At 43.2% G+C, this 12,604-nt stretch overlaps 1 protein-coding gene across 1 annotated transcript in view; it reads right to left on the bottom strand.

The window, feature by feature from the left end:
• The window catches only part of vac14 (vac14 homolog (S. cerevisiae)), a 347,166-nt gene that overhangs the window by 304,811 nt on the left and 29,751 nt on the right, over positions 1-12,604 (bottom strand). The window contains exons 5-9 of the mRNA XM_080187225.1: positions 9,438-9,500; positions 4,956-5,063; positions 4,351-4,460; positions 1,057-1,163; positions 618-752 (exon numbers count right to left, since the gene is read on the bottom strand). Of these exons, the coding sequence (XP_080043351.1) occupies positions 618-752; positions 1,057-1,163; positions 4,351-4,460; positions 4,956-5,063; positions 9,438-9,500 (523 nt within the window). The remainder of the gene's footprint in view (positions 1-617; positions 753-1,056; positions 1,164-4,350; positions 4,461-4,955; positions 5,064-9,437; positions 9,501-12,604) is intronic.

Raw genomic sequence — 12,604 nt, 5'->3', positions numbered from 1 at the left:
TTCCAAGACTGGAAAGAGTTCCTTGCAGCTTCCCTCTCCTCCACTCAGCAAATGGCCAACCTCCAGAATGGCATCAAACAACGTCAGGGTCAAGTGCAGCGACAGCATAGGGAGGAGCATTAGTCTGTGCCTGATACCACCTTTGCCCCATTCTTGACACCACATGCCACAGCAGGACCAAGTGTGCACACAGTGCAGTCAGCCTTCCAAATTGGGAAGATGGATGGACAGGGAGAGCATTAATGGGGCAAAAAGCCCACAATTCTTAGCTTGTTAGCAGGGGTAGGAGGGAAAGGTGACTATGTGACTGTAAGTGAGATAGAAGAAACTGCTTTTAAACAAGAATGACAATGTGACGACAATATATAAATTTGGGTGCTTACAATGAGAATTGCTAAGTGGTGGAAGAAGCAACACCAGATTTCAGTATTGTGTGAAGAATACCTCAAATGCAGATCAGATCAAATCAAAAAGAGAGGTTAAAATAAAAGTATTGTGTAGGAACTTCTTGAAGAGGCAACATAGTAAATACTGCAGTCTGTTCCTTTACTCTAAGGGTGTAACCAGACATATGCACTGGGCAATCTGTGTACTCTATGCTTGATTGAGAAGGATACTCTTCTTCCTGTCATCATAGGACAGGCAGGGTAGGACAGCTGTCAGGATTCCTGAAGAATAGGGTAGCATCACACGGCCAGCTAACTGGATGAACTCCCTCATCCACGTCATTGCAGTTAGTTGAATCAAATCATCTATAGAAAGCAGGAAACAATGGAAAAGACAGCGTGACCACCACTCATACAGCACTCTGACTCAACAACCGAAAACTGGTGTGCAAAGTTTAAGACTGGGAATGTGTATTTTCCTGGTCAAAGTGAATGCCAATTCTGAGAATTGACGAAATGGGGGGAGGAAGAGAAATGAGAAGTGACAGGGAGGGGTGTACAGAATGAGAAACAGGAAGGAAGAGAAGGGTGGAGGAGCGAGTGAGAAAGAGGAAGGAGGAAGTAAAAGAAAGCAGAGCAGGGAAGACCAGGGTGGAGAAAGAGGACTCACCAGAGGCCTGGCAATGGATGACTAGGATGTTGGCCATTTCAGCAAATTTGACACTTGAAGGGTTTTTCTTGATCTCCTTTAGAAACTCAACAAGGACTGTCTCACACCTAGAAGGAGGTAAGAATGTTATCCAGGTAGAAACTATTGATTAAGCTGCAGCAAGAAAAGGGCAAATACAGAATGATCAAATCACCCTGTAGTCCTAACAATGGAGTGGCTGCTTAAGGCAGAAAATGAAATCTGGACAGATCAGGAAAGCGCAAAGTTCAATCAGCAGCCTGTGCTGAAATAGCTGATGCAGTCAGCTACATAAAGGGATAAAATAATAATTCATCAGGAGCAAAAAAATCCATCAGTGAGAATAATAAATAAATTAAGATGGCTATTTTTACAATTAAAAATTCAATCTTTGCACATAAATAGAGATTAATATTGTTTCTTCCCCCAAGAACCAACCTGAAGTTGATAAAGAAGGGTAGGATAAACTATGAAGCTGGGCTAGCGCTTAATATAAAAAAGGATAGTCAGAGTTTTTCTAAATATATAAAAAGAGGCTGACTAGGGTGAACGTTGGACCCTTAGAGGATGAGAGGGGGGACTTAGTGGTAGGGGATGGGGAAATGGCTGAGGCCTTGAATAACTTTTTTGTTTCGGTCTTCACGGAGGAGGACGTGAATAATTTGCTGGGTGTTAGCGATGGAAAGATGGTAGGACTGGAGGGCCTGAATGACATTATTGTTACTAGAGAGGCAGTGCTTGACCGACTGGAGGGACTGATTGTGGACAAATCCCCAGGACCGGATGGAATGCATCCAAGGGTTCTGAAAGAAATGGCGGAGGTGATAGTGGATGCCTTGATGATTATTTTCCAAACGTCGCTGGATTCCGGGGAAGTGCCGGAAGATTGGAAAATGGCTAATGTTACGCCGTTGTTCAAAAAGGGTGGCAGGCAAAAGGCAGGGAATTATAGGCCGGTTAGTTTAACGTCTGTTGTAGGTAAAATGTTAGAATCCGTGATCAAGGAGAAAATAGCGAGGCATCTTGAGGAGAATTGTTTGATAGAGCAGACGCAGCACGGTTTTGTTAAGGGGAAGTCGTGTCTGACGAATTTATTGGAGTTCTATGAGGATGCGTCTAGGGCAGTGGATAGAGGAGGGCCGGTGGATGTGGTGTTTCTTGATTTTCAGAAGGCGTTTGATAAGGTGCCGCACAAGAGGTTATTACAGAAGGTCAGGGGGCATGGAGTTGGGGGTAGGGTGTTAGCGTGGATAGGGAATTGGCTGTCAAATAGGAGGCAGAGAGTGGGGGTCAATGGGTGCTATTCGGATTGGCGGTTGGTGACTAGTGGAGTGCCCCAGGGGTCGGTGCTGGGGCCTCAGCTATTTACCATTTATGTAGATGATCTGGAGGAGGGAACCGAGTGCATGGTGTCAAAATTTGCTGATGACACCAAGATTGGTGGAACGGCAAATTGTGCAGAGGGTGTGGACAGTCTGCAGAAGGATCTAGATAGGCTAGGCGAATAGGCCAGGAACTGGCAAATGGAATTTAATGTTGGCAAGTGTGAAGTTGTCCACTTTGGTAGGAATAATGGTAGGAAGGACTATTATTTACATGGTGAAAAACTGCAGCATGCAACGGTGCAGAGGGACCTCGGGGTCCTTGTGTATGAGTCGCAAAAACCCAGCCTGCAGGTGCAGCAGGTAGTCAGCAAGGCAAATGGGATGCTGGCCTTCATAGCAAAGGGGATTGAATATAAAAGTAGGGAGGTCTTGCTGCAACTGTACAGGGCACTGGTGAGGCCGCAGCTGGAGTACTATGTGCAGTTTTGGTCGCCGCACTTACGCAAGGATATTTTGGCCTTGGAGGGAGTGCAGAGGAGGTTTACATAAGAACATAAGAAATAAGAGCAGGAGTAGGCCATCTAGCCCTTCGAGCCTGCCCCGCCATTCAATAAGATCATGGCTGATCTGTCGCTGCTCAGTTCCACTTTCCCGCCCTCTCCCCATAACCCTTAATCCCCTCTCTTATCAAGAACCCATCAACCCGCTTCTTGAAAATATTTAGCGAGGCAGCCTCCACCACTTCAACGGGCAGAGAATTCCAGAGATTCACCACCCTTTGAGTGAAGAAGTTCCTCCTCAACTCCGTTCTAAACCGCCCCCCCTTTATCTTGAGGCTGTGCCCCCTAGTCCTACTGTCTTTTTTGAGCGGGAAGAGTCTCTCCACCTCTATCCTATCCATCCCATTCATCATCTTATACGTCTCAATGAGATCTCCCCTCATTCTTCTAAACTCTAACGAGTACAAGCCTAGTTTATTCAGCCTCTCCTCATAGCTCAATCCCCTCAACTCCGGTATCAGCCTAGTAAACCTCCTCTGCACTCCCCCCAGGGCCAAAATATCCTTGCGCAGGTGCGGCGCCCAAAACTGCACACAGTACTCCAGCTGCGGCCTCACCAATGCCCTATACAGCTGCAGCAAGACCTCCCTACTTTTATATACTAGGCTGATACCAGCATTGAGGGGGTTGAACTATGAGGAGAGGCTGAATAAACTAGGCTTGTGCTTGTTAGAGTTTAGAAGAATGAGGGGAGATCTCATTGAGACATATAAGATGATGAATGGGAGAGATAGGATAGAGGTGGAGAGGCTCTCCCCACTCAGAAAGGACAGTAGGACTAGAGGGCACAGCCTCAAGATAAAGGGGGGGCGGTTTAGAATGGAGTTAAGGAGGAACTTCTTCACTCAAAGGGTGGTGAATGTCTGGAATTCTCTGCCCGTTGAAGTGGTGGAGGCTGCCTCGCTAAATATATTTAAGACGTGGGTTGATAGGTTTTTGATAGGCAAGGGGATTAAGGGTTATGGGGAGAGGGCGGGAAAGTGGAACCGAGCCACGAGAGATCAGCCATGATCTTATTGAATGGCGGGGCAGGCGCGAAGGGCTAGATGGCCTACTCCTATTTCTTATGTTCTTATGCTTCTTCACGTTTTATAATACATCATCTCCACACGCTAGTGAATTACACCTGCTGGGCTATGGTCATGGCGTCATTTTTGGGAACATGAAGGAATTGTGCAGCAAGTTCATACTTGAGCAACAATGCTCACGAGTGTTCCCTGTAAAATTTCACTATTCTGCAGTCAGCTTTCTCAATGCCACTCTTTTTAAATTTCTTGCACAACCACATTAATGCTATTTAATGCAAGTCAAGATAATTCAAAGCTTAAGAAAATGAACGCTCGTGATGAGTCACTGACTTTGCTCACAATGTGCAGGCTATCCACACTCACATTTTACGGATCTCTCTACTGTTGTCTCCAAGGATCTGAAACAGTCCATCCAGGATTTCTGGCAGGTAGTCTAGCAAGTTAATATCAGGAACACATTCCAATACCAGGATCTGCAAAGATAGCCAAGGTTGAAAATAGTACGAGAGCTGGCAATGTTCAGAGGTAACCCCACCTGAACCCAGAGTGTGGTCTGGGAGCTCAGAATTCAATCCAAAAATGAGAAACTGAATGTATTGCTGCATTTTAAGGTGGGAAACATTAGATTACAAGCAACTTTCTTAATATGTATGGACCAGGTCACTAATGTGAATACAAGAGGTGGCTGGACAGAAATACTAGGTATGATGGAGAGGACACCAGTTGCATTGAATAGCACTTGCTCTGTTTGGATCAAGTCAGGGGACATATGGCACAACACGACTGCAAGCAATATATTGATCAGTCCTCAGCCAGAACCTGAGGCTCAAATCAGTGCTGCTGGAGTGGGAGCAGGAACATAGTCCCTTTTTAGTTTTGAAATTCTCAAGCTATTGATTCAATCTGCTACCAATTAGAGCACCACACTCATTCCTCTCATCGAAGGCCACAAACGTGTTGGAACTCACCCAGGAGATGATGAATTGCCTTGCATACTGATTGTTGGAATAAATTCGCTCTCTCAAGAGAGGAACAAAGGCCACAAGGTCAAATTTGGAACTTTCTGTGACAATGTCCTGTAAGATAAGAAATGAAACCAGGATTAAAATCACCCATCACAGACTAAATAGTTATTAGTTGCATTAAACCGCTCACACGCAATGAAAAATAATTTCACAACTCAAGAGTGACAGGAATCACCAAGTACATTTATCAATTCAGAATGATCAAAAATGGCGCGTGAAAGAAATTCTATGGGAGTCTTGCCTGAAACTGGTTCAGTGAGCTCAAGGAGGAATTAAAAGATGGGAATTTTGAAATGCTTAGCACCTTTTACTGTATGCAGCCTTGGTCTATAATTCATACATACTATCAGATGAGACATTAAAGCAAGGTCACATCTGCCCTCTCAATTGGACATAACTCCTGGGGGAGTTCTCCCAGTGTCCTGGCCAATCTTTATCAATCCCTCCATCAACATCACTAGAACAGATAACTGGATTGTTATCACATTATTATTTGTAAAACTTGTACAAATTAACTGCCGATTTCCTATACTACAATGGTGACTACAGTCCAAGAACTATTGCATCGGTTGTAAAATGCTCAAGTCATGAAAGCCTTTTTTTCATATGCCTGCAAATTACCACTACTTCTCAACATACCAAAAGAAAAAGTCAACTCCCTTATTAAAAATATTCTCTCAACTCTGGCCTCTTAAAAATTGTCTCAACAGAACAATAATGGCAAGAAAACAATGAAACTGTAAGTCAGTGGAGAAGCTACACAGCTGTGGACACATCCACCTTAACTGGCATTTGAATTGAGGGCAAAGCATTCTCAAATATTGCTTTTGCACCTCTATAGCTCTTGTTCAAGAATAGATTTTCTTCCAGCTGTGTATGTGTAGCTCCAATCTCACTCCGATAGTGTGCAATCTCACAACTGACAGAGAAGTGGATACGTTACAAGTCATTGCTTCCTTTTGGAGCACCAGCAGTTTACTACTGAAACTCTTGGTACCATTGCCCACAGGCCAGGGAGGGTTCTGGTTTTTCTGAGGGTTTGTTTCGGGGCAATTAAATCCCGCGAAGAAAATTAACATTTTAAACTGTCATGGCAAGAAATCAGAATGCACAAATCAAAAGGCTCTAATCATTCTCCAACTGGTCTGGAGAAAGCTGGATTCCTTCCTGACTTTAGGTGCCGAAATGTTACAATGAGCACAGGGACATTGTCACATACACAACAAAAACAGCTAGTGGCAAAGTATCAGCTTACAACTCAGTTCAAGAACATAACATAAGAACATAAGAAATAGGAGCAGGAGTAGGCCATCTAGCCCTTCGAGCCTGCCCCGCCATTCAATAAGATCATGGCTGATCTGTTGTGGCTCAGTTCCACTTTCCCGCCCTCTCCCCATAACCCTTAATCCCCTCTCTTATCAAGAACCCATCAACCCGCTTCTTAAAAATATTTAGCGAGGCAGCCTCCACCACTTCAACGGGCAGAGAATTCCAGAGATTCACCACCCTTTGAGTGAAGAAGTTCCTCCTCAACTCCGTTCTAAACCGCCTCCCCTTTATCTTGAGGCTGTGCCCCCTAGTCCTACTGTCTTTTTTGAGCGGGAAGAGTCTCTCCACCTCTACCCTATCCATCCCATTCATCATCTTATACGTCTCAATGAGATCTCCCCTCATTCTTCTAAACTCTAACGAGTACAAGCCTAGTTTATTCAGCCTCTCCTCATAGCTCAATCCCCTCAACTCCGGTATCAGCCTAGTAAACCTCCTCTGCACTCCCTCCAGGGCCAAAATATCCTTGCGCAGGTGCAGCGCCCAAAACTGCACACAGTACTCCAGCTGCGGCCTCACCAATGCCCTATACAGCTGCAGCAAGACCTCCCTACTTTTATATTCAATCCCCCTCGCTATGAAGGCCAGCATCCCATTCGCCTTCCTGACCACCTGCTGCACCTGCAAGCTGGGTTTTTGCGACTCATGCACAAGGACCCCGAGGTCCCTCTGCACCGTCGCCTGCTGCAGTTTTTCGCCACATTTCGCAAGACAATGAATTCTCCACCCATTTCCAAATAGACTGCAGCAACGCAAAAGGTCAAGTTGCTACTGAAGGAAGGAGACTGCACTTCTTGTTGGGGCTGATACTGCTCACAGTTATGGTGGTCTTGCTTTCTATAACTTCTGCATGTAAGCAGACACCGTCATTAGCATTGGTGCACACAAACAGCCTGGCTAACTACACTAAAGATTTTCTCACATGATTTGCCTATATTATACAGCTCAAACCAACCAAGTACTAGCTGTTCCAAATTTAAAGGTTTATAAACTGAGAAATGTGGGTGACAAAGAGCCAAAAGCCACCATCCAGGATACTGCCAAAGAAGCGCATATAGAATGGTTTGGTGAATCATGAAGTAATGATTGCTTTTTTAAAAGTCAATTGACTACAATAAGACAAGGCAAGAGGTCAGGAATTCTATTGTGCAAGGTTCTGTGAAAGGATAAGTCAATCAACACAATTACGTCAAGACCTTGGAGAAGTGTACAGGACCTTTGTTAAAATGGTACAGGAAACGTGGGGCCTCAGTAACACAGAGAGAAGCTGGATTGTCCTTAGAACAGAAGGGGTTAAGGAAAGATTTGATTGAAGCATTCAAAACCTTTGCTAGATTCAATAAAAAGGACCTTCTGCTGGTAATTGGTAACCAAACAACATAGATCTAAAGTAATTGGATAAAGAATCAGAGGCGAGATGAAGAGCAAGAGGAGAGGGTCTAACTGGATGGCTCTTTCGAATGGTCATCCTTCTTGCTAGAAGATGCTAGGATTTCAAGAGAAGACCAGGTAAGCTTGACTTCATGAACAAGGATGCAGTCAGCATAATGGTGCTCAAGAAAGCAAAGGCATCCAGTGCCATGGGCTACACTTTCTAGCATTCAAAATGTATAAGAAATAACATTTTTGTGTGTGAGGGAGAGTGGAGGAGTGGTTAGGTCATGAAACCTACTCCTGAAGTTTGTCTGTTAAAGGAAGGCCCAGATTATTTAGCTGTAAAGGTATTCACACTTGAGACAATGGCAACAGCTTTGTGTTTACAGTAGTAGATGGATAGTTTCCAAAGCCTCAGTAAGATGCAAAAATATCAAATTGTAAAGTTACGCCATAAACTGTCAATTTAATTCAAAGAAAGAATAAAATTGGAATTTAAGAAACAGCTAATCAGCACTTGTACCTGAATACAAGGCCCATGTGATTCTCATGATGGATGCAGAGGAAGGTGTTGTCATATAGGCTTATAGATGTTTCTAAAATATATATGAAAATCATAAACAAGTTAGTCTGCCAGGATCCGGAAGACAATGCTGTGCAGGAATGGGGGTGGGAACTCCTGCTCTGAGCAAAATGACCAAATTCATTAGTGTTTGAAACAAAGCTGGAGGATTGGCCCAATTTGTGCAAGAGCAAGAATCTCCAGGAAAAACAGTCATTAAGAGTGTTCTGGGGTTAAAAGTTACCAGGTTGGAAAAGGAAAGAAACTGAAGTAAGTCCTCAGGAGTTGAGAATCACTTTGGACTGGGTCGGAAGAATCAAACAACTACTTAAGGGACAATGTAAAAAAACATGAAGTTGGTTTTTCGGTCACTTTAAAATTAAAAGGGAAAAGTTTTGTTCTCTGGCTTGAAGTATAAACTGCCTACAAAAATCGCATTTTGTATAGAGTGCTTTTAGCTTGTTTGATAGAGGTCTTTGAAGCCTGTTATCTTATCATCGTTTTGTCTACTAACTGGAAGTTCAAGAAGTTTTTTCATCAGTCCCTAAGAGGATTGTAACCCCTCTCATCCCTCATGAATTTGAAGGGTGGAAAATTAAATACATCTTCACTTTTCTGCTTGTGTCACGTTACAATTGGACTTCTTCATGAGTGCAGCATTGGAAGTACTCTCCAGTGAAGGGTTAGGATTTGGAGTGAAGCATGTATTCTCTTCTTTCAAAAAGAAGAACAAGGAATTTTTGTGGAAACAAGTGAATCTGAATTGTCCCCCTTAGAATAGGTAGTCTAAAGAGAAGATTTAATAGATGCATTGAAAAAGCAACAATTTAATCACTCTGACTGATTTCCTTGCATTTATCTCAATGCATCCACATGGCTTTCACGATGGATGCCATTCCTTTATATTGTACGAATTCACACAACCAGAAGTCTACCAGTTGGTAATGGTAACTATTCAATCTCAAGCAAGATGACTGTCAAAGTACTATAACTCTCAGGCAAAGATAGGGGAGAATCCATTTTAAAGCGTAAAAGACAAGTCAAATTCTTGTTCAGCGACCATCCACCTCTTCCCACATTCTGGAAAATGCTCAATCACAGTCCAATAATTCAAAACCTAAACACGCCAGATATCATCAGCAGTGAACTCAGATGTTTACCTTTAACAACCGGTCCAATAATTCAGAGCCACTTTTAACATTAGGATCTGGATCTGCAGCCAACTGTGTAAAACAGAGATACATTATTACTCAGCAAATAGTTAAAAGGTACCATTTTCCTTCTGTGACACAGTGGAAAGTTTCAGAAATTAAGTGACTATGGTGTAAGGATGACCCTATATACTTCAGGGAGAGAGGTTTTTGTTAGGATAGCTTTCTTCACTGCAATAAAAAAAGCTAATGAAAAATCTGATAGAGAGGTGTTCAAATTTGATTGGCAAAACAACAACTAGAGCCATACCAAATCTTCCAGAATAGCTGAGAATCTACTGACATCGGCATCAATCACTCAGCGGTTAAAAAATGCCAGGGAATTTTAAAACTAAACCATTGAAAGAGTTGGGCCCGTTTAGTTCACAAGCATCATCAAGCAGCTGCTTTATCCTGGATGGTGTTGTGCTCGTGGAGTGTTGTCGGAACTGCACTCATCCTGGCAAGTGGAGAATATTCCATTACACCCCTGACTTGTGCCTGGTAGATGGTGGACAAGCACTGGGGAGTCAGGAGATGAGTTACTCACCACAGACTTTTCAGTCTCTGACCTGTTCTCATAGCCACAGTATTTAAATGGCAGGTCCCGTTTAGTTTTTGGTCTCTGGTAACCCCCAGGATGTTGATAAAGGGGGATTCAGTGATAGCAATGACATTGAATAACATGGGGAAATGAGTAGCTTCTCTATTATCGGAGACGGTCAATACCTGGCACTTGTGTGGCATGAATGTTCCTTGCTACTTATCAGCCCAAACCCAAATGTTGTGCAGATCTTGCTGCATGTGGGCATGAACTACTTCAGCATCTCAGGAGCCATGAATGGTACTGAACATTGTGTAATCATCAATGGACATCCCCACTTCTGATCTTATGATGGAGAGATGGGCCGGAATTTTATCAAAATCGAGTCAGATGAGGTTCGCAGAATGGAATTCTCCATTAGCCTCAGGTGGGATTTTATGAGCCTTGACAGTGGTGAAATCCCACCCATTGTCATTGATAAAGCAATTCAGTTCGGCTGGGCCTAGGACACTACCCTGAGGAACTCCTGCAGTGATATCCAGGAGCTGAGACGATTGGCCTCCAACAATCATCTTTTGTGCCAGGTATGATTCCAAACTGTGGAGAATTTTCCCACTGATTCTTATCAACTCCAATTTTGTTAGGGCTCCTTAATATCATACTGAAATGCTGCTTTGACGTTAAGGGCATTCATCCTCACCTCACAATTCAGCATGCTTGGAACAAGGCTGCTGAGGCAGTGCTGCCTCATAGTACTGCTGACGACACCTTCCATCACTTTGCTGATGATCAAGAGCAGACTAATGGCTGGATTGGATCTGTCCTGCTTTTTGTTGTCAGGACATACCTGGGCAATGTTAATAGGGAGAATCTTGTAGGATCAACAAGGCTAGTTGTGCTGTTGACTTCATTTCTGGTGCCTAGGTTGGTCCATCTGGTTTCATTTGTTTTAGACTTTGTCATGATATAACCAGCTAGGTCATTTCAAATGGCGCTTATGAATTAAGTTTATTTACTGGTGTCACAAGTAGGCTTACATTAACACTGCAATGAAGTTACAGTGAAAATCCCCTAGTCGCCAAACTCTGACACCTATTTGGGTACACTGAGGAGAATTTAGCATGGCCGATGCACCTAACCAGCATTTCTTATGGATTGTGGGAGGAAACCAGAGCACCCAGAAAAAATCCATGCAGACTCCGCACAGACAGTGACCCAAGCCAAGAACTGAACCCGGATCCCTGGCTCTGAGGTAGCAGTGCTAACCACTGTGCCACCGTGCTGCCCCATTGCTGTGACTCTGGAATCACATGTTGCCCAGACCAGTGAGGATGTAGATTAGTAGATGTTATGATTTCTATCATTTCTAAGGTCTTTATTGCTTTTAATTAACAGAATTTAAATCTAACTTTATGGCGGGATTTGAACCCATGCATTAGTCTAAGTCTCTGGATCACCAGTCCAGTGACATTACAATTACACCACTGCCTTCCCTGAAAGTATGCCAACAGTAATTTTCAGGCTACAATGAATAAAAGATGTTGTTTTAAACCTTGCTGGCAAAATAATGCCAAGTTCACACTGCATGCTGTTACTAATGCACAAATTAGCTAGCTAGTTCAGCCAAAAGTTGCTCATCATTAGAACTTGCTAGGAAATTTGCTCCATTCTGTTGTTGGCCTTGCACAACCTCACACTCAACTTCCCTGTTAATTTTAAGAACATTCTGGATGTGCACATTAATCACTCATTAAATTTGCCGCAGAAAGACATAGCTCAAAGTGGGTGCATAAATATTCTTTTGCTGACATTATAATTGCCAATAAGACCTCCCAGCAGGAAAAAAATTAAACTGTTGCATCTCATTCCTGCATGTAGTAAATTGTTGCTAGAGATTTTAAAATTTCGTCAGAGGCAGCAGTGGTAGCCTGGTTTGGAATGGAACATTGAATGGTTACTTGGTATTCTGACCCCAGTTCCATTGGAGTGTCAAGATTCCAATTTGGAATGTCTCTGCCTGTGTCAATTCACAGCTGTAACTTTATCAAAAGCAGACGTGTTGACAATGCGATCAAGGCTTGGCAAAGGACTTTATTATATATGGCTTGAGATTGAGATTTTCTTGTGGCTGCCGTTTCCAGTATCTTGCACACCACACCACAACTATTCGACAGCCATAACAGGAAGTGAGACAGGATTTATATTTATGCATCTCTGTTCACGCAGCCAACTCATAAACCTAGAACTCAGTCATGCCACACCATCGGCTTTCTGAGACGTCATTTAAACCAATGAATCCGAGAATATCTCCAGCAGAATTTGGCAACCCTAAGTCCATAACTAATTCAAAGGGAATAATGGGAGCTTTTTTAAAAAAAACCACAGTAGACTGGTAGAAAATGTCCTGCATGAAATAGTGGTGGAGATATAATTCATGAAAGCTTTCAAGATGGAAGAGGATAAATATTTAATGAAGAGAGTATTGAAGAGGTTACAGGGAAAGATTTCTGGTGAATTGGTGTACATAAAGAGCTCTGTGAGAGGAGGGGGAGGGGGAGGGCAGGTGCAGCAAAAGAGGTTGCTGTGCCCAAAG

This window comes from Carcharhinus amblyrhynchos, chromosome 4 (genome assembly GCF_965287045.1).
Source record: "Carcharhinus amblyrhynchos chromosome 4, sCarAmb.v2.hapA, whole genome shotgun sequence".
NCBI lineage: Eukaryota > Metazoa > Chordata > Chondrichthyes > Carcharhiniformes > Carcharhinidae > Carcharhinus > Carcharhinus amblyrhynchos.
Note: the sequence above shows the minus strand (reverse complement) of the source record. Positions and strands in the feature narration are given on the sequence as shown.